At 37.1% G+C, this 27,589-nt stretch overlaps 1 protein-coding gene across 6 annotated transcripts in view; it reads right to left on the bottom strand.

Annotated features, from left to right (window-relative positions):
* The window catches only part of MYO9A (myosin IXA), a 321,905-nt gene that overhangs the window by 106,428 nt on the left and 187,888 nt on the right, over positions 1-27,589 (bottom strand). For 5 of the 6 annotated variants that reach the window (XM_027859077.1, XM_027859085.1, XM_027859114.1 and 2 more), the window contains 3 exons: positions 23,148-23,289; positions 14,061-14,256; positions 9,126-9,245 (listed from right to left, as the gene is read on the bottom strand). In XM_027859077.1, the coding sequence (XP_027714878.1) occupies positions 9,126-9,245; positions 14,061-14,256; positions 23,148-23,289 (458 nt within the window). The remainder of the gene's footprint in view (positions 1-9,125; positions 9,246-14,060; positions 14,257-23,147; positions 23,290-27,589) is intronic. The other variant, XM_027859107.1, reaches the window with a different exon arrangement.

Here is a 27,589-nt window from a genome sequence, read left to right as displayed (position 1 = left end):
TAGCATGCTAACACCTCCAAAAGAAGTGAACAGTGCAAAGAGAGAAGAATGAATATATCTTGCTGCTAAATTCTGTAGTGAAAACTTCTTGGAGTTGTTTAAATTTTTTTCTAAGGTATTTTGGTTTTAATGAATTAAATACATTACCTCAGGATAGGACAAGCTGTCCTGACTATTTTTTTTGTCTTTGCTATTGTGGATAAAATCATTCAACTCCTCAACATTTACTAGTATCTACTTTGTGTCGTGGCTATACGAAAAGGATATAACATGGTTCTGGCCTATTAACTAGGGGAAACCTACCATAAGATGATCAAAAAGCAATATAATTCAAGTGCTAGATTTTCTGGATACTGTGTTGCTGAATTTTTTTTAGAAATGGGGGAGATTATTGTACGTTAAAGAAGTTTGCAAAGATTTCAAAGAAAAAACAGGTTTTAAAAATTGAATATTTTGATAGGAAATGGAGAAAATATTCTAGATGCATGTGTTGGGGAAAGCATAAAGAAAGCATGGCATATGTTGAGACAGTGAAGAGACCAGATGGGATATGTGGAATGGGGCAAGATTATGGAGACCCTTGAAAGTCAGGGTGAGAAATTTAGATTTTATCCTGTAAAAGGCATAAAGTGTAATCTGAAGATGATTAAATGGAACCAATATACAAGATGGGTTATTGGAGAGGATACTGTAAGCAAGTAGACCAGCTAGAAAGTTCCTGCAGTAGCCTAGGAGTGACTGGTCTAAGATTGTAGCAGAATGAAGAGTAGGGAAAAATCAAAGAGGAATCTTGGAAGTAAGAAGCCCATAGCAAAGAAAAGTTCTTACTGGCAATAAAAAACAGAAATTAGTTTTAAAAAGACTCTAAAGATGGAAAGGAATGGAACAGAAAAGCATTCATTATGTGCTTATTAAATGCTATGCAATGTGTTAAGTGCTGAGGATACAACTAGAGAATTGAGACAGTTCCTGTTCTCAAAGAACTTAGGGGCTGCGGGTTTCTTAAGGTAAAAGTATGGATGGGGGGTGGGAGTGGGGTTCAGCATCAAGCTAAGGGTGGTTGTCTAATGCTTGGTGGGAATTGGGAAATGAGGGTTGGAAAGAATCCACTAGGCTATCAGATGAATGGTATTATTAATGAGAGTTTTGGTTATAGGAATGGAGAGGCTGAGCTCAAGGTTTGGTTTTCGGATGAGTGGGTGGGGATGAGGAATTTGGTTTCAGACATCTATAGATTAGTTTCAGGTAATGGTAGTGGTATATTCAAAGAGAGATGTCCTGTAGGAAACTGAAAACCCAGAAATGTAGTGTTGGAGATGAAAATGTAGAAATGGAAGTCATTTCCTTCCTGGTTGTATTTGAAGCCAAAAGAATAGACTATAGCTCTGAGAGACAGAATATATAGAGAAAACAGTAGAGGGTTGAGCACTCAGCTTTAGAGAACTCTTACACCATTAGGAATGAGAGGAAGATTCCTGATCCCCAGAGTTGTTAGTACTCTCTATCTCTTGAAATTACTTCATCAAAAATTTGCATCTGCTTACCTGTATACATGTCAGATATCACCACTAGTGACAGGCAACAATCATGATACCACTACCTAATCTCCCAAGTTTCTTGTAACATTTTGTAGTCCTTAGAAATGCTTTTCAAGTTCCTTCTGGCGGTGTTATTTGTAGCCCAGTGTATCATCAGAATCACAGAATTTTACTTGGAAGAGATCTCAGTAGTATCTAGTCCAACCCACATTGGAAAAGGAACTCTCTCTACACCATGCCTAACAAGCCATTGTCCAACTTCTGCCTGAGGACCTTTAATATTGGGGAAGCCACTATCTCTGGAGGCATCATCCCAGTGTTGGATAGCTCTAACTGTTAGTAAGTTTTTCCTAACATCAAATTTAACTTATGTCTGTTCTGAGACATAGACAGCAACACATTTGTCTTATGGAGACAAAGAATAAGCTTAATCCCTTTTCCATGAGGATCGTATAGATCATGGAAAGAATTTTATTGGAGGAAGGGAAGTGAGGGTCGTCAGCTTGTTTAGTGACAAGAATGTGATGTGGTTTGACTGAAAGTAGTATATGTGGTTTCAGGCAGGTCCTTTGATGTTTCTCTCCCTCCCATACGTACCACGTACACATACTGATTTATATTCTCTCTCTCTTTTCCTTCCCCTCATCCCCTATTTTTGTGGGCCAGGGTGGATAGAAGGCTTCTCTTGAAATGAGTGCAGAAGTAATCAGAAGTCTGTTTACTTTCCTGCCCTGACCCCTTTTCTTTGCTGGGACTTGATGAATTCATCATTCTCAGATTAAGGTAGGTTCTGCTGGGTTTAGGACAGGTATAGATTACAATCCATCAAAATCTTTACAAAAATAATTGTGAGCTTTATGTCTAGAATTATTTCTAAGGATTCTATTTTCCTTATATAATAGTCATTTTAGATGGTTTGGCATGTCTGTTATTGAGCAAAGACTTATTAAGTCTCATTGAATTATTTTTCTTTTCTTTGTTTTTATTGAATTATTTTTTAAGCAAAATTCTGTTGTTAGTACATTCTGTGGTGTTCAGCTTTTCAAGCTTGCAAAGATTTAGATCAAAAGATAGCAGAAGCCCCTGTATTTTAACAGATGCATCAGAATTAACAGTCAGTAGAAACTGGAAAAATGGTTCCCTTCTTTCACCAGGCATGACAACATTACTCTCCCTACTGCTGAAAGTGAGATTCCCCAGGTATAAGATCATAACTCTAAAGAGGAAAAGACCTCAGGTCATACAGTCACACTTCCTTATTTTTCAAATGAGGAAACCAAGGTTTAGGGAGGTTAAGTGACTTGCTGAAGGCCATACAAGTAGTAAGCATTTGAGGCACCATTTGACTTGTGGTCCTTTGACTTTGGTGCCAATGTTCACTCCCCTGGTCAGTCTTCTCTGACCAGTGAACAGCTCTGGCTCACTGTCAATGGGTGATTTGAAAAAGTTGTTTTTATGTTCTCATCATTCCATTTAACATCTTAATAACCTCTTTAGCTCCTCAAAACTAATACATCAGACAACCAAACCCACCTTCCATTGCCATCTACCTTATCTTATTGACTTGGGTTTTTGTTGTTGTTGTTTTTTGCAAAATGAAATGGTTTAATGAAGAGTAAAAAGCTAAACGAGAACGGCATTTGGACAGTACCAAAATCAAAGGAGAGAACTTCAGAAATTCACTTAACTAAACCTTTCGATAGTACTTTTGCCCCACTTTACTCAATTAAAATATCCTGGGTTTACTAATTTGCAAAATACCGATAGGTACTATCGGTACCTATGAGTTCAAAACTAACAAGTTAACACAGTCTATTAGTTGCAGAGTAATTAGAGCTAACAAACACTGGCTTGTAGGTTGCTACTGCCTTCAATAAAGAGAAGCTCTAGTAAATCTTTTCTATACCACAGAAGTAGATTTTCCCTCTCTGTGGCAGGAGGTCACTGTTCAAGGCCGTTTGCTTTGGCCAGATACTGGCTCTTAGAACAGTTGCCTAAATGTATTTAATCACATGTAGTACTACCTTAACCACAGCTAAAGAAAACAAAAAGAATTTCATACAAAACACATAAGTACCATTTTCAAAAGAGTACTTCCAAAAGGTAACAAGGTCTTTAAAAAAAAGTCTCCTTAAAATAAAATTTAAAAATCTACAAAGCAAAAGTAAAGAAGGAATAAAAATTGGTCTGAGCACTGAGGGGAGTGCCTTGAGGCAGCTCCCTTAAAGCTAGGGTAATAAGACAAGTGAAGTGTGTTAGAACTGATGGGCAGGGCCTTGGAATCTACAATGGGTAAGGAAATTTCTGTCCACCCACTGAGTCATACTCCATCAGTTTAGGCTTCTGTCGAGGTTTGTTTCTCATGATGAGGCCTGATAAGTGCTACGATACATTCCACACTATCAATCTGGTCCATTGAGGCATATAATTTACCTAAGGTACCTTGTTTACATCCCACAGGATTCTTTATTGAACAATGATATTCTTGAGATAAATTTGCTTCTATTCCCGCTCAGCTTGTGAAAATTGCTAAACCTTCCTGTTTTGGCCTGAAGAAGTAGCATGACTTTGCCTAATCTTTCATGCCCTTCCTTCTTTTAGAAGTCTTGTCTAGTCTGACCAGTTCGTTGAGGAAGACCTAACAGTACTATGTACTTTATGTTCAAGTCATTTTCATTAGATTCTTTTCTGGTTATTTTGGTAGAAGTCGGTTCATAATACACTGGTGTATTTATTTGAGGTAGCATGAAGACACTAGCTATCCCAGCTGCAAGTCTCAAGATGCATTGTAAATTTTATCTCAAGGAGAGTCAAATGAAGAATGACCACTGCTCTCCCATTTCTTAATGTGGTCACCTGCATTTTTTTCATAATCCTCTAAGAAAAGACTGTTCATTTAGTGAGTCATTATCCTTCAGGAAATCCTCAATCTTTTTCTGAATGAAACTGAAGCAACCATCAAAGAGGGAGGAGGATGATCCATGAATGGGTCATCTAGCCTATCTTCAATCTCTTTTTATACTACCCCAAGAAGAGATAGAAACACTACTTTTAGGTAAGAGAGAAGTGATTTTAGTCTGGTCAGACCCTGAGACATCAAAATCACAAGAGGAGTCTAGAGGGTGGGTCATCTTGTATGAAACTATGGGACTCCGCTTAGGTCATGAGACCAATTGGAAGGGAGTTCAGCTTCTGCTGACAGTTCCTTTCAGGAAGTGTCAAAACTGATTCACACCAGGCCACAGTCTCATCTTACTGCTGGCTAGAACCCTAACTTTTCTCACTTCTGAGGCAGTCCCTAGACCAACCTATCGTATCAATTGTAAGGTACTTAAAAAAAAACATCAACTGTTTTTTCCTCAAGTCCTTCGCCTTCTTCTCAGGTCCTTCTCAAGTCTTCCTTAATCTCTCCTCCTTTCAGAGCCAGTCCTTTTCTTTCTTCCTTCAATTCCAGCCCTTTTTCTACTAAAATGGCAGGGCAGGGCCCAACTAGAATTTAGGTTTCTTAATACAAAATGAACTCTGAATCTTGCTAGATAACAGAATGAAATCTGATTCGGAATCTTTTGTTTGGCCCAACTCAGTACCTTTATTTAAATACTTTTGATTCCTTTGAGAGCAAACAGACATATTCACATTCAGAGAGGAAGAAACAACAAAGAATACTTATGCAGAAAATTTTCTTTAGTATCTAATTCTATTATATGAGCCTCTTCATCAGTCCCCAACTAAGCCATCTCCTTCGTCTTTAACCAAGCCCCACCTGGAGCCTTCTGCAATGCTCTGAAAGCCAATGCGGGTCCAGGCCTACCTAACTTCAACTTCTACTTTCTGCCTCCCACATAGACTATCCCAAGCAGTATCTTAACCAACTTGCTATAAGGGTGACTTCCCAGGCCTTCACTGAATACATTACTGCCTGCCTACCAGGTTCCTAAAGGGAAGGCCTTGAACAGTTTCATCACCTGCCTCCTTCTGGCCCCTAATAATCTGCCCGTATCCATTGCTTAATGGATAGCATACTCTTAACCTTTCATTTCCAGTGACTTTGAACTCCCTGATGCCATATATAGGGCAGCTAGGTGGTGCAGTGAATAGAACAGTCAGGAAGACTCATCTTTGTGAGTTCAAATCTAGCCTCAGACACTTACTAGCTGCATGACCCAGGGCAAGTCACTTAACCCTGTGTGCCTCAGTTCCTCATCTGTTAAAAAAAAAGGGGGGGGGGCACAGCTAAGTAGCACAGTGCATAGAGCAGGAGGACCTGAGTTCAAATCTGGCCTCAGAGTGAAGTCAGGAGGACCTGAGTTCAAATCCGGCCTCAGACCAACTACCTGACATTTACTAGCTGTGTGACCCTGGGCAAGTCACTTAACCCCAACTGCCTTGGGGGGAAAAAAAAAAAAAAAAAGGCTGGAGAATGGCAAACCACTCCAGTATCTCTTAAACAGGGTCATGACAACTGGACACGGCTGAAAACAACTGAACAAGAAAAGCAAAGCTGCCATGTATAAATCCCATTTCCTATCCCTTTAATCTTGTACAGGTGTCATTTACTCTAATATAGCAAGCCTTTTTCGGTTGCATGTTTAAATTCCATCAAAGGCACAGTGCGACTGTAGACCCATTCATCATCTCTGTTGCTTCTACATCCCACTAAAGAGAAAATTCTTCAAACCGGAAAGAGTAGAATAAACATTAATAAGAGGCAGCTAAAGCCAAATATAAGGAAGAAGACCGTAAGAGTACATCCTCATTTTAAATAAGCTCAAGTCTCTAGGTCTAGATCACATACATTACAGGGTATCAAAAAAAAATCTCAGTTATGACTGTGGTGCCAGTCAGGAACAAGTCCAACCTCCTTATCTCAGAACTAAGGAAACTGAGGGATAGGGAGGTAAAGTGATGTGGCCACGGTCATGCTGAGGTAGGGACTGAAACCAGGTCCTTTTGACTCTAAATCTACTTCTCTATGTACCATGCAATTTGGCTGTGCCAACTCATCATCTCTATGATGAAGGAAATGAAGTTACTTTGTCATGATTTGTTTTAAGTCAGTCCATTCCACGTCCTAAGTGATGAATTCTTTCTTCTCTAAGCATTCTCAAGTCATCTGTTTAATTATGTATTCTAACATTTGCCAGGAATTGATAGCAAGCTTACTGAGAATGTGTAATTTCCATAATCCATTTTTTCTGTCCCTTCCCCCACCTCCTCAGATTAAATTTAATATTTGCCCTTTAGTCTTTTGTCAGATCTGTCACTACCCATTATTTTTAAGGTTACTGATTAGCCCCACAAGGATAACGGAGATTTTTTCAATACCCTAGAATATATTATCTAGACTTAGAGAAGAGAGGCAAAGGTCTAGATATAACACAAGGTAAAAAACATATGACAGGTATAGAAATGAACTATTTTATTACCTAATATATCTGAATTTCTGATTTTGCCTACTTGTACAAAGAATAGATTCCACATTTGTAGGTTCTAGGAACGTAACTTCCCCACTCCCTTTATAAAATTTCCAATTATATGGAATTAAATGACGTTAAGAGATTTCATTCAATTTCACAGAAATGTTTTTTAAAAAGCATTTCTACGCATGAACAAATAATACTCTAATTATATAAAATGTACATATCAAACACTCCTATCACTGTCTTAAAACTGCTCTACGCTTCTGGTTTTAATTTTAAGCAAATTTCAAAAGATAAATTCATAGTCAATCTAGGATTATTTGTTTAGAGTCAGAAGGGAAAGGAATTATATAAAATAATAGAAAAGATTCAAATCAGTTTTATTTGTCCTTGGAATCTTGTGTGTGTGGGGGTGGAAGGTGGGATGTAGGTGTATACATACGTATATAATATACACATAGACTCACATATGTTCCCCTTCCTCCTCACCCTAGTTAAGTGTTAAACATGAGCTTTCCAGACAGGTCCTACCGTCTACATAATGACATCTAACTGATCAGAGCAGTTGGGACCCTGAGTCCCTATAACATAAAGCAGACAATCAACTGATATCTTATTCTAGTGAATTCTTACCTAAGTGAAAAAAATAAGAGAGCTGGAGACTTCATATTTAAAATGAAGTTACATAGGATGTTAAAATTTGATTTATGAACATGAATGGGAAAATTCAGAGTGAAGAATAGATGCCAACTTTCATTGTGAAATGCCTAAAAATTGCTGATACAGTTTAGTAACAGAAATGTTGCTAATACTGAGGAATTATTTGCTAGATTACTGAAATGAAAATGAAATACTTACCTTGAAAGTTAAAGAATGAGAAAATAAAACCTGTGACATTCATTTAAAAATATGTCATACAGAACTTTAATGGGCACATTTGTAAAAGAATTTCACACCATTGATCTGACTTCATATACTGTAATAACACTTTGTCAAGATGCTTACCTTGATACAACTGATTTGTATACAGTAAAATAAATAGAAAGACAAGAATTTTTTAAAAAGTTTTTGAAGAGATTCCCTGTCCTACTCAACTCTGCTTAGATACTGAAATTGTAAAATTCTTTCTTGTGAGGTTTATAGTATTTAAAACAATGAATTTCATAATTAAGAAATTAATGCTCTAATTCAGGGGTAGGGAACCCTTGGCCACATGTGGCCTGAATCCAATGATTCAGTCAAAGGCCACAGGTGCCCCACCCCTGCTCTAATTACTTAAAAAATATTCAGAAAATTAGGCAGATAATAGCATAATTTCTCCACCATGTAGAATATATAAACAGAGGCTAGGAAGACAGTTGGTTCTTCATATCAGGCAATGATTGGTAAAGACCTTTTATTTTCAGGGTAATAGGAATTCAGCAATTACAGATAATAGACTAGGCAAAAGAATCTGATTTTCATTCAAAATGAGGTTATCAAGTAACAAAGTAAAGTGGTGGAAATGGACACCAGGGGCATTTCTCCATGCCCAGTTTGCAAATAAAAGAGCATCTGATATTTAACTGAAAGAGCTATAGTAATTCTGATATTTTTTCTTGAAACAACACATTAATGTGACTGACATAATTAATTTCAGTAGGTTTCTAATTAGATCAAATTGTGATTGCATTTGTCATAAAAATGCAAAGTAGCAATGTTGCTACTTTGAAATAGGCTAATTTGGTAATTTAATAGTAAAACAGCTCAGACAAAAGAATATAAAGAATTTTCATTTCTTATTTTTAGTAAAAACAAAAACCTAGGAGTATAGAAAATATTGATTTTACACATTACTCTACAATTTAGGAGACTAGCCTGGAAACGGCCATTCAGGGATTAACATGAAGTATAATGAATAAGATATAGATTAGAGGCAAATAGGAGAAAGTAAAATATAAAGAACAGGGATTTGAAAAATCTGTTCCACACACATGCTGGCAAATTCCTAAAGGAAGAGCTGAAGTCACTTCACGTTAGTGTTTTGAAACTGTTGATAAAAAATTTGGGGGAAGAGGGGCAGCCTATCTATAGAACCCTCTGTCCTATCCTTGTGCAGAATGCTCCTGGTTTCCATTTCTTGAAGTATGCATGATGTCAGAGAAGAAAGTGGAATTGGGAGCCTTACTGTACTTCTCCTCCTTGCATCTCTGAAGAATCTCTAAGCTCCTCTGATGAACTGGGTGATGGAGAAAGCTAAAACTATCCACACTTTTCAAAACCGCACAAGGAACTGCATCATCATTCCCTTAGGAAGCAAAAGAAAAAAAAAATGGAAAGAAGAAAGAAACATTATACAAGCCCACACCAAGAAAGAGTTAAGGTCAATGCTGCCAACCATTTGAGGAGCACATGGATAGACCATTTGTTGGAGAAATTATGTGAATAAATAATAGATTTCTATTTGTTTGCAGAAATTACACAAATATATTGATAGGGATCAAAGGTCTTTTTTGGTTACCTCATTGTGACAGGTATTGCCTTCCCATTAAATGATGGTATAATTAACAACAATGTAACTCCAAAGTTAATTTGTATCACTATATCATTCTGAGTTACAAGAACCAGAATGAAAACTATCCTCTGCTTTTAACCACTTGATGTGAATAAGCACATGTTTGGCAGCACTGTAAGAAATGCTTACTAGAGCCCAGAAAGAAATATAACCTAATTTACCAAAAGTTAAATGACTTGCTCACAGATCCCATGGTTAATATACATTTATCACAAATCACACAATAAGTAAAGTGTAATTGCCCCTAGGACAGAAAGAAACACAGAATGGAAAAAGAAAAACATGTATAACTGCTACATTTGATATATATATTTATATAAAGAATAAATATATATGTATATAGATACAAAGCCTAAGCTATTAAAGTTGTTAATTTATACCACTTCTATCAAAAGCTGGGTAGAAAATAAAGTGAGATAGCAATGTTGGCTGAAGAAGAGGAGCTATTAATACCCACCAGGGATTGGATTACAGTTTGATATACCAAAGCCCAATCTGAACCATTCAAGGAGCATGTTATTCAAGCCAGTACGAAAGAAGATAATAAAAACAGAGGATTCTAGTCAATGCAATTCAATAAACATGTATTATGTGCCTACTACATGCCAGGCACACTGTTCACAAATATTAACAAGAATTTAATTTTGAGACGTGAGCAGAGGTAAGAAGAGTATTAGATGGTATTTCCAAGAGAATACCTCTTGGAACTGGACATAATAAAAGATTACACTAAGTAGACTTGTCTTTTTAACAATCAAATTCTAAAACCTTAACAATGAATGTAAATAAATGAAAAGCCAATTTTAAGAATATTATATGCTTTAGGTTCTTCAAGTACTTAATTCAAGCACTAATAGGGAGTGAAGAAAATATAAGAGTTTCATCACTGGAAGAGTGATCAAGAAATTTAGTTAAAATGGTTAAGGTAAAAACTTAATAATGGCCTTTCAGTAATTCAAAGAAGCTAGTTTTCCCAAGTATGTCAGAATGGTTCTTTAGTTACTTTGACATCCCCAGAGATGCAGCATCAGCATTCTGGTTAAGGAAAAACATTGTGTCCTAAGAAGGAAAGAACAAGGAAGCAGAATAACATGATCACACTGATGGCAGGAGAAAACACTTAGAAATAGCCAAGTACAAGGCACAACAGTTTAAGGTAGCTTTGAAGGAATTTTTTAAAAAAGAGCTTTCACACAGAGAAGCAGCTTCATCTCATTAAATACTATCTCTTCTTATCCTATTTGAGAAAATAATAGCAAATATTGAAAATTACATTAAGAGCTTTCATTTACCAGGGTATATACCATAGCAGATTGCCAATGATACTTTAAGAAATTCCTGGACTGAGGCTGAACATAATACAAAGTATCTGAATTTCCCCAAGAAAAACATGGCATCTATCCGATGGCTACAGAGTTAGGCAGCACATTTCCAGGGAAATAGATCAGAAGGAAACACTTAATGGGTTCTAACTCTACCAATACTATGTAATCAAGCAGAGCATCACCAATACCTATCAGTTATGCTCTTTTAATTGTTCTAACAAAAAGTGTGTTGTCATGAGAATTTCTTTAGCTTGATAAACAGTTTAGATATTGCATATGTCAGTTTGCATTTATGTATACATTTTTGAAATAAGATATTAGGAATGTTAAAATAGATATATATTGTGTGTATATATGTATATACATTTATATATGTAAACTCAGTATAAGGAAATGATGAACCAAAATTTCATGGCTAATATTTACTTTTAAGATTCCAGATGAAGAGAATAATTTATTATGTTGCCTGGTACCATTATTATTTTCTATACCCTCTGATAAACGGTAGCAATGTCGTTTGTACATAAGATAATTTAGCAAATGTGGTTTACTTTATTCTGCTTTTCTAGTGTTCCCTTAATAATTACAATTCTATTTTTGGTTATTTATGGGAACGATGACTTGACATTAAAAAACCCTTCAACATTATTTGCTCCTATAGGACATTAATGTGGTTGTGAGGGTCACTGGATAGTGAACAGCACCAACAACTTTAGATAAAGAACACAATTCTACCTATGGATAAGTTCAGGATAGAGGCTGGACATGTGGTTTCACTGGTGTAAGGAACTCCTGGGTGAGGAAGTTTCTACTACCCAAGAAAATCACACCTATTCTGCAGTTCACTGCCTCAGCAAGTCACCAACAGCTCCCACAGTTTAAGTGACCTTATGTCTGAGACATGACTTGAATACAAGCCTGCTCTCTAGCTACCTACCATGCCATAATATATCTCTGGATAACTGTGGTTATTTTTTCTTTACCTGATTCATCCTTATCTCTTATACCACAATCACAAAACAACAGTTTATCATTCCATTCTGACTCAAGCAAGCTTCATCACTGATTCAACTGACTCAAGCAAGCAGCATCACTGATTCAACAAGTACTTCTTATATTCAGCCAAATGGCTCAGCATCTAAATTGGCCAACAGATTCTCCACTGTAGATGTTTTTTCATCCCTGGAAATGATTTTGTTAGGCTTTGGCCAATCTTAATCCTGACAGTGAATGCCAGAGTCCACTCATCTCTTTTTGGTGTCATATACAGCTTATACTATGTTAGATCTTCATTCTGCTAACCAATTTCTTTTTAAAATACAAGAGAGGTGAATCTTTTTATATATAGGCAATTCCAAATTAATGAATGGGTTGTTACCCAAAAGTTCATTTGTAACTCAGTTATTTTGGAACTTACAACAGGTTTTTCCACAGAAACAAAGTTTTAAAAATAGTAGTTAGATTCTTTTTTAACAAAAATCTTAAATGCAGCTGAATTGATGTACATACTAATTGTCTAAGTTGCAGTCAGAATCATTGAACTTTTTTGATTTGGAAGGGCCTTTAGAAATCATTTAATTCAACTCTTTCACTGTGTAGGTGAAGAAAGAGAGGACCAAAGGCAGCTGAGTGACTTGTATTGTAAAGTCAAAATTGGAATCTAAATCAGAAACTGGAAAACATGAAAATCAGAAACGAGTAAAAGAATTGCTTTTCCCTTGCCTGGATACAAGGCCAGCCTCAGGCAACATAGTGAAATGGATAAAGTTAGTCTTTGGAAAGCTTTCACTTTCCTTCATTCCACTCCCATTTCTGAGAACTCTTCTCAGGGCCCTTGTATCCATATGCAGATCTCTATCCAGGCCTATTCAATCCTATTATTAAGCAGTGCTTTAATCCTATTCCTCAAATAAAATCTTTTATTTTTTTCAGCATAAGACATGTTTAAAATGTCATCTGAGCTACATTATACTAATATGTGAATGACAATTAATACTCCTAATTCTCACAGAGTTAGTATTTTTAAGAGAGTACTTCAACCCAAATTTAACTCTGAATAGTAAAATTTCCAACAATGGAACAAAATGATATGAAAAATTCATGAGTCATTGAGAGGTGGGGTAGAGGGATGGTCCTTGCCTAGAAGAACTTCTAGGAAGAGAAAGAAAAACTTGCATCTTATAATTGCTTATTATAATTTTGAGAATAAATACCTAAACATGATGTGTTACAAATATCTAAAAGCTAGATTTTTCACATTTTTATTTCAGAAAAAAAATTATTTTACATCCAGCAGGCATTTAAATGTCTGACAAATCAGACTGGAAGCTGAATTAAAGATTGAGGCATTAAAGAAAAACCGTAACAGACATTAGATCACAGAGCTAGAGTGGATCTCAGAAGTCCTTAGGCCGATCCACCTTTTTTTAAAGATAAGGAAAATGAGGTCGAGGGAGTGTCTAAGATTTGTCCAAGGGCCACCGTAAAAGTCTGTGAACCCAGGCTGTCTGAATCCAAAGTCACAGTGCCCCCTTCTACTCTATCCCACTAGAGTACTTACTATGCCAGAGTATTCTGAGACAGTCTGGCTATCACGTGATATTACAAATATTAAGCCTAATAATTAGGCACAGGTCTTAACTAAAAGTGATTTTGTTTATCTTTTAGGAATTGCTTTATACAAACAAGCCTATTAACCGAGTCTAGTAGAGACCTGCCAGCCACAGTGTGCAGGTCTGCTACTATTTTCATTTTATTACCACTTCAGGACAGCATGGGAACAGAAAAATATTTCTGGCTCATTACAACAGTTAATTTATCAGTGACAATTTGAACATAATGATTTATGGCTTGATAGGGTATAAACTTTGGAAAAAGTACACAAAACATCCGATTTCAATTTCTATTCAGAGATCACAGTAAAATAATGAAAACTTTTATTTCATTCTATTTCACTTTTGCAATTAAATCCTGTATTGATTCATGACTAAAGGTTAGGTTAAATCTTTAATTATCAAGATTAAATTCCTTTATCACAAGTGATCAAAAAAAAAAATTTCATTTTTGTTTTAACCAAAACCAGTTTTACTCAGTTGCTCCTGGCCCCTGGCATTATCATAATGGTCAATTAATATTTAACATATTGGAACATCTCAACATGGGTCTATAAAACGAGTCTAGATTTAAAATGAAACAAAATAGGATTCTAACATCTATTACTTACCAATTTTCTTTTGAACATATCTCTTTCCAGCTTCCCTGAATGCAACCAGGGCTCTGAAAAAAGCTCGAAGAACTGCCCAGCGAAAAACAGCCACTGGGTCAATTCCTATCATTCCACAAATAAAGGCATTCTTGCTACTTCGTAGAAGAGCTACAATATCTGGACGCATGTGGTCTGTATTTTTCTCCCGGAAATCCTAATGGAAGAAAAAGAACTAATATAATATTTTGAAACCTACTAAAGCCTTTCTGAGTCAACCAATCTATCTATCAAGTAATAGGCACTGATAAAGTACCTCATGTGAGTTAGGCACTCTGCTAGGTCTCGGAAAAATAAGGATAAATTAAAACAATCCCTACATTCTATGAGGGAAGACAACAGAAACACACAAAATTCAAAGTTATTAAATAGAAGTTAAGGGGGAAAAAACCCTAGAAATTAGGGAGTTCCAAATATGTTTCAATCTGTACTCTGAGTCCATCATTTCTCTGTCTGAAGTGGAGAGCATGTTTTATCATGAGTCCTTTTGAATTGTGGGTTGGTCATTATGTTGGTCAGTTTCTGAGTCTTTGAGAGTTGATTGTTCTTACGATATTGTTCTTAATGTATAAATTGATCTCCTGGTTCTCTTCACTTCACTCTGAATTACTTCATACATGGCTTCCCAGTTTTTCTGAAAGCATCCTCTGCATCATTTATTACAGGACAAAAGTATTCCATCACATTCATAGTCTATTCCTAGTTCAGTCATTCCTCAACTGACAGACATCCCATCAGTTTCCAATTCTTTGCTATCAAAAAAAAGTTGCTAATAATATTTTTGTACATATGGATCCTTTATCTCTTTCTTTGATCTCTCTGAGACAAACACTTAGTAGCAGTATCACTGAATCACTGGGTATGTACAATTTAACAGCTTCTTGGGCATAATTGCAATTTGCTTTCTAGAATTGTTCACAGCTCTACCAACAGTGTATTCAAGAACCTGTTTTCCCACATCTTCTCAGCATTTTTCATTTTCCTTTTTCATTAACTTTGCCAATCTGATGGATGTGGAAAGAAGTGGATGCAGTGCAGACAAAATTTTCAATGAGTTTGAATTTAAACACCAAAAAGAGATAGAACATTTCCATACATACATACACACATACATATATACATACATACATACATACATGTGTGCATATATTAAAAAAAGATGATTACACATGATCTTGTGAGTCTCCATTTTACACTGCTTGAAAAAAAGTATGTGCTCCCTTTGACCCAGGAATATCACTTCTAGGTCTGTATCCCAAAGAGATCATAAAAACGTGAAAAGGACCCACACGTACAAAAATATTTATAGTAGCTTTTTCTGTGGTAGCAAGGAATTGGAAATGGAAGGAATGCCCATCAACTGAGGAATGGCTGAACAAGTTGTGGTATATGAATGTAATGGAATACTATTGTTCCATAAAAAATGATGAACAGGCAGAATTCAGAAAAACCTGGAAAGACTTGTATGGACTGATGCTGAGTGAAATGAGCAGAACCAGGAGAACGCTGTACATAACCACATTGTGTGATAACTAACTATGATAGACTTAGCTTTTCTCAGCAATGCAAAGATCTAAGACATCTCCAAAATTCTCATGATGGAAAATGCTATCCACATCAAGAAAAAGAACTATGGAATTTGAATGCAGATTGAAGCATACTATTTGCTCTTTTTTTTCCTTCTGTTTTGTTTGTTTCTTCTTTCTTGTGGTTCCCCCTATTGGTTCTAATTTTTCTTTACAACATGACTAATGTGAAAATATATTTAATAGGAATGTATAGGTAGAACCTATATCTGATTGCACACCATCCTAGGGAGGCAGGAGGGAGGGAGAGAAAATTTAAAACCCAAAATCTTATGGAAATGATTACTGAAAACTAAAAATAAAGAAATTAATTAAACTAAATAAAAAGTATGTGCTAAATTTTATAGATTAATTTCAAAATTGCCCTGTTTGTGGTTTGTTATGAACTTACTTTTGTTCTCTTCTATATATTTTAAAAAATATTTTAATGACCCTCTTTTTGGGGAACCAATACTGCCTGTCTTCTCTCCCTCCTAACTGTAACTTCCAATTAAAAAAATCAAAGAGAAAGAAAAAAAAAACCTACAAGAAGTTTGACCAAGCAAAATTAATTCACACAGTGGCCATGTCCAAAAATGTGTCTCTTTCTGAAACTTGAGTCTCTATCACTTCTCTATCAGGAGGTGGGTAATATGCTCCACCATAGGTCTTCTGGAAACATAGTTGGTCATTGCACTGATGAAAGTTCCTAAGTTATTTAAAGTTGTTTTTCTTAATGTTGTTATCCTTGTATAAATTGCTCTGGTCTTGTTAACTTTATTCTGCATCAATTCATGCTACCCAGGACTCTGTAATCATCTTTTACATTGTTTCATTTGAAATAATAATATTCCATTAAATTCATATCCAATAACTGGTTCAGTCATCCCCCAGATGAGAAGGACCCTCCCTTGAATTCTGTTTTTTTGCTTTTCTTTCTTACTTTCTTCTCCCTCTTCATCTCCCCCCTTAAAGATTAGGAAGTTCATTTTGCTTGCAACTATTCCCTCCCAAGCATTATCCTCCATATTAAACCAAGTTTCCTCACTCTTACTTTTTTATGTGCTATTTGGTGTATTTTTACACTAAATTCTCTGGGTGTGTTTGCATGTGTGCATAAATGTGTGCATGGTCAACCCTCCTTCATTCAGTTTAAGAGTGAAGTTCATCAGATGCCTTCTCCCCTTATTCTTTCCTCCAAATTTGTATATTATTCCTCTCATATATCTCAGTTATCAGAAAGAGCAAGTTCCACCCCTTATTCCTTTTATCCTCCCATCACTTTCTTTTCTTAAAACTTTCAGAACAGAACCAATCCAGCCCCAGGTCTTCTGTTTTTCTATTCAACTACTTCAATACCTTTTGAGGTTCATAAAGGGCATTTGTTTCTTCTTCCACTAGAAGGTTAGCAGTTTAACATAATATAGTCCTTTCAAACTGCTGAAATAAATTTACCTTTCCAGCTTTCTTCTGGCTCTTGTGTTTGCATTTCTAAGTTCTTACTAGTCTCTTGTCTTTTCAACAGAAATGTCTGTAAGTTCTCTATTGAACTGAAGTTCTATTTCCTCCTCTTTGCCTTTAGGAGTAAACTCAGCAATTCAGGGAAAGTTATTTTTGGTTATAAGCCTATATCTTTTGTTTTTTTGGAGTATGGTATTTCAAAACTTCTCATTAACATCAGAAGCTGCCAGGTCTTATGTGATCCTGACTGTGGCTGCTTGGTACTTGAACTTGTTCTTTTCAGATTTCTGTAGTATTTTTTCTCTAATGTGAAAGCTCTGGATTTCTGCTGTAACATCTCTGGAATTTTCCTCTTAGGGTTCCTTCCAAGAGGTGATTAGTAGATTCTTCCTATCTTCACTTTGTCCTCTAGTTCTAGTGGATATGGAGAGGTTTCATTTGATTTTTTGAAATAAAGTGTCCAGATATTTTTTTTTAAATCATGGTTTTCAGGGAGCTTAATGATTCCTAAACTATATCACCTTGATCTACTTTCCAATATATTTTTTTGATATAAGATATCTTGAATTTTATTTCTTCAGTCTTCTAATTTGCTTCTAATATTTCTTGCTGTCTCATGAAGTCACTGATTTCCATTTGTCCAATCTAGTTTTCATGGAGTCTTTTAATTGAGTAAAGTGTACCACTCTGTCTTCGAAGTTATTTAGTCTCCTTTCCTGTGCTTTCCTCCAGAGCTTTTATTTAATTTTTTTTAATCCCATGCTTCATTTCTTTTAGGTATTCATGCTGTGGTAAATTTGTTATTTCCCTTGAGTCTCTGCTTATAGTTATTAGGGAGTTACTCTCTCCTTTTTTTTCAGGTAGTCTCTAGATATATCATACATTTTGATAAAGGTAGTTGTCTTTTTTTGGTTTACTCATTTCTCCAGTTCCTGAATTTGGGCTTTGTCTTAAGTCCAGGCTCTGCTTCTCTTGATAAAGAAGGTTGGCCCTGCTTGGTCTCTCCCTGAGTGACCTAGGTTCCTTACATGACCTCATCCTCCTCCCTCCTCCTCCTCCTCCTCCTCCTCAAAGGAGGTTATGCCTCCATGGATCTCTGAGGTTCAGCATGCCAGATATTCAGGATCCTCTATGATATCTTAAGAAAGGATGCGAGGGACTTAGGAATCTGGGGTTTTCTGGTATGAGCTGTGCTCAGAGAACTGCATCCACATTGGTTGAATCTGTTCAGTGAAGCTTATAAAGACTTAGCTGTGGGTTTATTGCTGTGGCAGAGCTTCTTCAGGGAGCTCTCCACTTTTTCTGCCTCCTGACAATTATCCTTGTCTCTCAAACATCTCTGGTAGTATACAGACAATATTGGCTTTTTTCCTGAACTAGTACTAGCTATGCTGGTGACCCCATTTCCTACTGCCCCTGGACTTCAGCTCTGGGGTGGAAGAAGTAATTCACTGCAGTTTCTTATTGGATTTCTGAATTCCATCTGTCAGAGTAGGCTGTGGGGGGGGGGGGGGGGGGGGGGGGCTGGGCAGCTTGCCTCACCATTCAGGAAGTCACCATGCCCAACAGTCCTCTCTTGGCAAGTTAAGGCAACACACAATAAATAAGTACTCGCTATGTGTCAAGCACTGTCCTATAAGCAAAAAGAAAAGCAGTCTTTGACTTTTAAGGAGCTTAAATTCTAATGGGAAATGAGGGATGGAGGAAGAACATGGTGTTTAAGTCTGGAAAATCAGAAGCACAGTCTGGATGGGAATAAGGATTGATTGGCTTGGGCTCCTCTCCAAAACTGAAGAAAAAAGGGGACTGTCCATAAGAAAAACGTTTGTGGACGAAAAGGTGGTTGGGAATGACAGATGTTCCAGGGTGAGATGACCCCACCCAGATTTTCCCTGTACTAACACAAAAGTTCAAAAGACAGTATAGCTTGCAGGGTTCTATCAGTAGGCTGAAAAAATGGAAGACTCTTCTCCTGAGGTACTGAGGGAGGTTCTAGGATGAGTCTATAGCTGAGGAATGGTGCTAGAAAGTCAGAAAGAGAGCTGGGAGGAGAATGAACATTGTCTGGACAAAGTCTCTCCCCAAATAAAGCCCCCAGGAGAACTTCACCAATAGGAGAAGGAGGCAAGCACAGCTAAGTAAGGTTCTTAGGTGAAATGGCTACAGAGAATGACAGATGTTCTAGAGTGAGATTACAGCTGAGGCATGGTGTAGAAATCCCAAAAGTTATAAGTACAGCCCAGAGGGGAATGTTTGAAGACAGCAGGGAGAGAACAAGTAGAGAGGGAGTGGTTTGAAATTTGAGCATGATTGAGGATACAAAATGCCAGAGAAGTCAAGAGGGGATCAAAGAGACTGCTTGATTTTGGAAAGAAAAAGATCAACTCTTTGTCAGAGACTAGAGGAAAGAAGACAAAGTAAGAGACAATCTTAAGGAGTTTTGAAGTGAATAAAGGGGAAAAGGGGGAACTCAAGTCTAATGTCCTCAATTTTCTTGGCAAGGTAAGAGTTAAGTTCATTAGAGATTAGAGAAGGGAAAGTGAGGGCTATCTGAGGACAGTACAAAAGGACTAGAACAGTTTCTGTGGAGAATGAGGTAAAGGACGATCTTACTCCAGTGAGGACTCAGTTGAGGCTGGATAATCTAAATTTGTAATTTAACAGTCAATGTGACTGTGAGACTTTCCCTACCTGCACAAAGTGGCTTGTGAGTATGAGCAGAGGAGGAAGGGAGTGGAATTAATCTGGAGCTGCGGTTTGGTAAAAGGAAACTGATGATAAGACAAGGTAGAGAAAGATTCAAGAACAGAGGAGACTATAGAGTTGATATGTTTACTGGACTGAAGTTAGAGAAGGAGGGAAATAAAATCATTGTAAGGGTAATGGACTGAGAAAATACCAAGGGTGGAAGGATCGGAGGTCTTGATCAGGGCAAATAATAGGTTTAGGAGAGAAGTAGAATACACTTGTTAATAATGGTGAGATCTTGCATGTGACCATTCTGATCTGTTTCTTAGGAGGAATAAAGGAGAAGGTGAAGGGATTTAAGGATGCTGAAGAATTGGGAAGTTGGGGAGTTTGTGGGAATGAATATTAAATATTAAACACAAATATTAAAATCCTCTAGCAAAAGTGTGGAAACTGAAAGGATAGGAAAATGTAAAGCAGGTGCTGAACTCCTTGAGTAAAGAGGTCACTGATTTATAGACATCAGAATCTTGATTGGGTGGAAAATTTTGATTGAATGGACTTCAAAGAAGAAAAGGGGTAAAGTCTAGAAGTGACACTAGGGAACAAGGGAATATTAAGATTCTTCTTGAAGTATGTCAAGGGATGTGGAAGAAAGTACTCAGGGTACCACCATCTTCCTGGTTACCCAGGCTTGCAACCTAGTTGTCATTGTGACTCCTCAATCTTTCTCATCCCCCAAATCCAATATATTCCCAAATTCTATTTTACCTCATAACATCTCTACTTTAATTACTCTTTCTCTCCTCTGATATTGCCACCACCTTGGTACAGGGTACATATCACACCGGGACTATTGCAATATTCTTCTGGTAAGTCTGCCTGCCCAAAGTCTCTTGTCACTATAGTCTACTTCCTCACTCAGCTATCAAAAGTGAACTACCTAAAGCATAATTCCAACTTGTCAACCAACTACTGCATAAATTCCAGTGGCATCCTATCATCTCTAAGAACAAATATAAAATCCTCTGTTTGGCATTCAAAGCCTTTTGTTACCTGCCCTCCATCCTATCTTTCCAATCTTCTTTCCCCTTATAGTATCCGTCCCCCTCATATTTTGAGAACAAGGGACACTGGCCTTGTGGAAATTCTATTTCCCAACTCTAGGCATTTTCATTAGCTATCTCTCACGTATGGAATGCTCTTCGTTCTCATCTCTGCCTCTTCAAATCCCAGCTAAAATTCCACCTTCTACAGAAAGCCAATCTCCCTTAATTCGAGTGCTTTATTGATTATTTTCAATTTATCCTGTATGTAGCTTGTTTGTACATAGTTTTTTCCATGTTGTCTTTCCCATTAGACTACGAGCTTCTTGAAAGCAGAGACTGTCATTCACTTTTCTTTGTTATCTCCAGCACTTAGCACAGTGCCTGGCACATAATGAACACTTACTAAATATTTATTGACTGACTAGAGTGGATAGCCAAGGATTTAGTTTTCATCAAAGGTGAGCCAGGCATCAGTGAGGGCCAGTGTAAGGAATTTGTTCACTACAGAAATGGGCACAGCAGAAAAGGCTGGCAGAGATACGGGTATAATAGTGTTAAGGGATATGGCATGAGAGAACGGGAAGAGATGACTTAGGATATTTTCCTCCTAAATGCCTGGTGATTGATTAGTACATGGATACAGACAGAACAAGAAAAGTCATAGGGACACTACTTTATGGCAGATGGAGATTTCGAGACACTGTGCAGCTCACCGCCTCTAAGAGAGGTTGCAAAGAGGAGAGGCAGGGCAGTGACCACAAGCTGGGATTGTGTCTAGGTTTGGTCCAAGTCTGGTAAGTGAGGGCGCTATTGTAACACATACACTATTTACCTCACAGGGCTGTTCTGATGAGCACACCTTGCAAGCCCTAAAGTACTACAGAATTATGAATTATACCATTGATCATAATGAAGGCATGGGGCTATTCAAAGACTAAATTCTCCTCCAGGTAACAAAAGCTGATAAGGCAGGCTCACGGCTTAGTAATGATCTAATATCATTAAACATCAGCTCTAAATCAGGTATTTAGTATTTCCGTTGGTGGGCAGGGCAGCCAGTAAGCCTACTAACACTCCAGGCTCTAGAGTGGGTATCTGCTAGGCTAGTAGTTGAATATACAATCAATATAAAAGAAGCCTAATTTTTATACCTTTAACATCAGCAACACTGGATGATCAGTGTATTGTCACAATAATTATACTCAGGACTGTAGAATGCCCAATCCCCAAATAAAGATTGCAATTATGTGTATCATACTGTCCTTATTAAGGCTGATAAAATCTACTTTGTGTATTCAAATCTGCTTATTCACCATTCACCATATAAACATATATCCCCTGAACCCACAGAGACTGCATCAATCTGTTTTATTCCCAATTGTCTTACCTTTTGTTTCTTTATCTTGGCCACTTTTCCTTAATACAACCTTTCCTCCTTTCAGCTAAAGGCTAGTTTGTATGAGGCGAATGCACATGCTCATCTGCACACACACATACCCCCTATTACTGCCTATCTCTTCTATCCACCCTTCCCAAAATGGAAAACTTGGGGAAAAAAAAATTTTTTTTAATTATGAAAAATCAACATACAGAGGCCCGGCTCATTTTAAAGGCAGAACAAGCTTTGAGATCTTTACCAGTCTTAAAGTTGTTGACATTTCATTTTGTCGAAAAGGTGTGGAAATCACCTAGTTCTTTTCCACATGTTTTTAAGATGGGAATTCGCCTCACGAAGAACCAGGAGAAGACAATGTGTACAAGAGTGAGTATATGGAACCATCAGTGTACCCGTGACCCTGCTCTTTTGGAAATTCTCTGTAAGTAGTTACAAACTTGAATTTGAAATAGACTGAAGTAGCAGGGTCACTACGCTCAAGAAAAAAAGAAAACTGGTCAGACTAACCAAAAAACCTTCTGGCTTTTTTGGACCCAGCATGCTGGATGTGAGACTGATCTCAGAGAATATGAGCCGGATTTCAGGGAAACTGAGCAGTGGGACAAGCAGACACAGGAAAACCGTGGGAAAGGAAAGACCTCTTAGCATCTAAGGGGCTTTTGTGTCACACTCCCCTCTTGTACATTTTTGGAGAAAAGAGATCAGACTAACAAGAACAGCTGTGTCTACATGGGTAAAAAGCACCTAAAATCAAAGAGAATTAATGCAGAAGTTAGTTCAGTGATCAAGTATGTCATCATATTGATTCAAGCAATATTCTTTTGAAAAATGTTTCTAAATTATGATTAGGAAGTCAGCTAGAAGTACAAGCAATGAATTGACTACTGACCTTTACACCATATTTCACTTTTCCAGCATAATGCTTTATGATAAAGGCAGGCTCCATCACTGCTGGAAATTCAATATAAGAGTTTCCTTCATGCTGGCGCTTAAACTTGTCCAACAGAGTCTGGTTTGTAGCTTGTGGAAAACTGAATATAAAAAGAGAAGATTGAAAGCAGCTATTAAGTCAGGGTTTTAAAGTTTTTAATAATGATGATACCCTACAAACATAAGTTGTATTTTTTAATAAGTTGTTGCCAACTCTTTATGACCCCATTTGGGGTTTTCTTGGCAGAAATACCTGCATTGTTTGCTATTTCCTTCTCCAGCTCATTTTATAGATGAGGAAACTGAGGCAAACAGGGTTAAGTGACATGTCCAGAGTCACACAGCTACCAAGTGTCTGAGGCTGGATTTGAACTCAGGAAGATGAGTCTTTCTGACTCCAGGCCTGGCACTCTATCTACTGCAGCACCTAGGTGTCCCACAATTGTAAGTACTTGCTATCTTGCAAAGCATTATTATATACATCTTCCTGTCTGATCCTATTTGACTAGCAAATCAATCCTTTCAAGTATATAGACAAATAGCATTAGCCCAACCTTAAAAATGGAGGAGGAAAATGAGATTGATAGAGATTGTGATTTACCCAGGATCACAATGTTATTAAGTAGAAATGACAGCACTCGAATCCAGGTCTTCTGACTCAAGACTCTTTCCACTACACTGTGATACATTCACTATGAAAACAACAGATAAAGACAGAAATAAGCCCTAGAGACCATGAAATGTAATGTGGGACCCAGAGGAAAACATTACTTTGTTGTCACATATTTTCAGTAGTTGAGTGTACTAGACTGCTAAACTGAGAGTTAGGAAGTTTACAGTCTGAATTCCACAGCTGACATTACCTGTATAATTTTTAACTACTTAGTTTCTTTGTCTGTAAAGGCTAATTCTGACTGTAATAATTACTTCATGGAGTTGTTGTAAGTCCTGATTGAGATAGTATATGTAAAATGCTTTAAAAGCCTTAAATCGCTATATAAACGCTGGCTTAATATTATATAACAGGCACTCTAATAGACAGTCAACTTTATATAACATAAAATGGAACTCTACCCTCCTGCCCATTCTTTTATGCCTAGGCAAACACCAATTTGCACAACTTTAATTATTGTTGTTTAATATTTTACCTGGGCAGTTAGGGGGCTTGGCCTGGAGTCAGGAAGACCTGAATTCAAATCTGGCCTCAGACATTTAGTAGTTGTGTGACTCTGGGCTAGTCGCTTAATTTCTGTTTGTCTTAATCCACTGGAGAATGAAACTGTAAACTACTCTAGTATCTTTGCCAAGAAAACCCTCATGGACAGCATTGGTGTGTTATGATCCTCTGGGTCACAAAGAAGTGGACATGTCTGAATGACTTAAGAACAACCACAACAAATATTATACCTGGCTATAAATACATGTTTGTATATATGCCTATATTGATGAATATTTTACCTTTAAGAAAGTAATCTGTTAGTGCCTACTATGTTATGTGTAAGCCACAGTGTTAAGTACGACTGAGAATTCAAAGATAAATACAATAAAGTCTCTGTTCTCAAGATTACATTCTAGTTGGAGAATATCATAAACAATTATGACAGAAGTAGAATGCAAATATGAATTAAGATCTATACAAAGAGTTATCAGAATTCAGAGTAGGGAGAGCGTACTTCAGCATAGGGTAATTAAGAAGGCTTCATTTTAGCTGAGCCTTGAAAAAAAGGCATGATTTGAAAGATGGGATTAATAGAGGAACAGGCACATCAGAAACAGGTCACCATATGAACAAAAGAGCACATGGCATTTGGGGGAAATGATGGTTGGGTACTCCAGTTAGGCTGGAAAGCAGTGTGTGTGCAAGGAGAAATGGTGTATCAGATTGAAAAAAGAGTTTAGTCTGGTTGTGAAGAGGGCCAGGTGAAATACATCAATAGAGCGTCTCCATAAAAAACCAAAACCAAGAATAGACTTGTAATGCCATTTACATAGATGCTAGATAACCTTAACTCAACAAGTGCTTATCAAACACTGCATCCAAGTCACTGTGCTGGGTTCTGTGGAGGGCACAAAACTACATTAAACAAGGTCCCTACCTTCATGGAACTTAAAACCCCTTAAGAGAGACCAGCTGTACACAATCAACTATGACACAAAGCAGAAAGGGAAGGTGCAACAAGAAAAATACAAAGCACTGTGGAAGGTCAGGAGAGTGAGAAATTACTCCCCACTGAGGTGGAACAACTTCATCAAAGTATTTGAACCAGCTCTTAAGGGAAGGGGAAGAAACTGAACAAATGTTTGAAGGAAAGGAAATGGCATCAAACCATATTTCTGTCAGAGGATTCACCATCTCCTGGTCATCTAAGATGGACATTTTTAAAAAAATGTTTACTTCTTTCTCACTCATTCCCACGATCTATGCAATCCCTGAGTGCTGCTGATTATTTTTGCCAAATCTCCCTTACGTTTGTCTTTCTCCAGGTTCACTGCAGCACCCTAGACTAGGCATTTATAACCTACCTCATGGATTTGTACAATAATCTCAATGGTCTGATTCTAGGTTTCCATTCTAATCCGTCCCAAAATATTATTTAAAAATCATGTCACTAATCTACTTAAAAAACCTTCAGTGGTCCTTCACTGAATAAAGATGAAGATGCTCAGTCTAAAATTCAAAGCACTCAATTCACTTTAACATTCTCTCTCAAAATTTATTTTCCACAATCTTACAACAGGAATTCTCTTCTCAAAGTCCTTACAAGCATTGCTCAGTCTCATGACTGAATCTTTTTATTATTGTTTTTTATTGATAATTTCTATTTCTTACATCATCAGTTATCCCAATTATCCCTCCCCTTTCTCCTTCCCAAGAACCATCACATATAAACAAATAATTTTTTTTAGAGGAAAAAAGTTAGCATAACTGGACAACACACTGAAAAAGTCCAAAAACACGTGCAATATGTAATACCTATGAACTTCCCACCTCCACAAAGGTGTTAGTTGGAGGTGTTCTCTCACATCTCTTCATTCAAGTCCTGCTTGATCTCTGTAATTCTGTTACCTTCACTTTTGCTTTTTGGTATATACTTGTTCTTTCCATTTACATGGTTATACTTATTGTGTCTGTTGTCTTCCTGGCTCTGCTTACTTTCACTCTGCATCAGCTTATGTAGATTCTTCCACTTTCTCTGTATTTATCACACACATCATTTCTTCAAGAATAGTCACATTCTATTACACTCAAGTACAACAATTTGTTTAGCTATTCTCCAAATGATGAGCATTTACTCTGTATTCTTTTGAGAACTTTCTGTTCACATACTTTGACCACAATGCCTGGCACATAGTAAGCAACTTAATAAATGCTTACTGACAAGTACAAAAGCCACATAGGATGAGAAGGCATGACTACATTTTGAGTTGCACAATTGGAAAGAGCACCCACAAAAAAATGAGGATATTAAATTATTCCTTCTCGGGGCCTAGTTGGATTGAATGAACCTAAGAGGTCTTTCCCACAGTAAGATCTTGTTATTTCATAAAATTCCTTTGAACTGTAAAAGTCTTCAATACCTCAACCTGTGACCTTGTGATAAGTGGCACTGGGGGTTTAGAATGTCAGATTTCTTGACAGGATGAACATCTTTAAGACTCAGACATAGCAAGTCAGTGATCCTATGGTAATTAACAAATTTGATGATTTTTCTTCTCTTCGGCCTGCACTCAGCCTTTAGACAAAGGAAAGCAAAACCAGTTTCTCCCCTCAAGGAGCTCCCACTCTAATCAGAGAGACAACATACAAACAACTATGTACCTAAGAACAAAATATATACAATGTAATGAGGCAGAACCTCATAAGGAAGGCACTACTATTGGGGGGAAAGGTGAAGACCAAGAAAAGCATCTTGCAGAAGGTGGGATTTGACCTTAATCTTTCCTGCTCAACATATCAAAACCAACACTTTATGTCTAACTGTACCAAAATCATTTATCCAAGCCTCTGGATTAATCAATCTGTATTCAATCTTTCCTTCTCCAATCTATCTTCAACATAGCTGCTAACTTAATTTTTCTATAAACACAGATATGACTGTCATTGCCCTGCTCAATAAGTGTCACTGATTTCCTATTCCTTTTAGGATAAGAGACAGAGTCCTCTACTTGGCATTTAAAGGACATCACTATATTTCTTCAGTGTATCTTTCCAGGCTGATTACACATTACTACCCTTCTCTCACCTCTCACTTTACACATAAATTACACTGTAGATAAAGTGGCCTTTCAGCTATTTCCCATACATGATAGTCTACTTCCTGTCTCTATTTTGTTGTAGAGACTATGCCCCATGTCTGGAGTGGTCTCTCTCCTCTCTGCCTCTTAGAAATCCTAGTTCCA

The sequence above is a fragment of the Vombatus ursinus genome, unplaced genomic scaffold, assembly GCF_900497805.2.
Source record: "Vombatus ursinus unplaced genomic scaffold, bare-nosed wombat genome assembly UNPS02000749.1, whole genome shotgun sequence".
In the NCBI taxonomy this organism is placed as follows: Eukaryota; Metazoa; Chordata; class Mammalia; order Diprotodontia; family Vombatidae; genus Vombatus; species Vombatus ursinus.
This window is presented reverse-complemented; position numbering and strand designations above follow the sequence as displayed.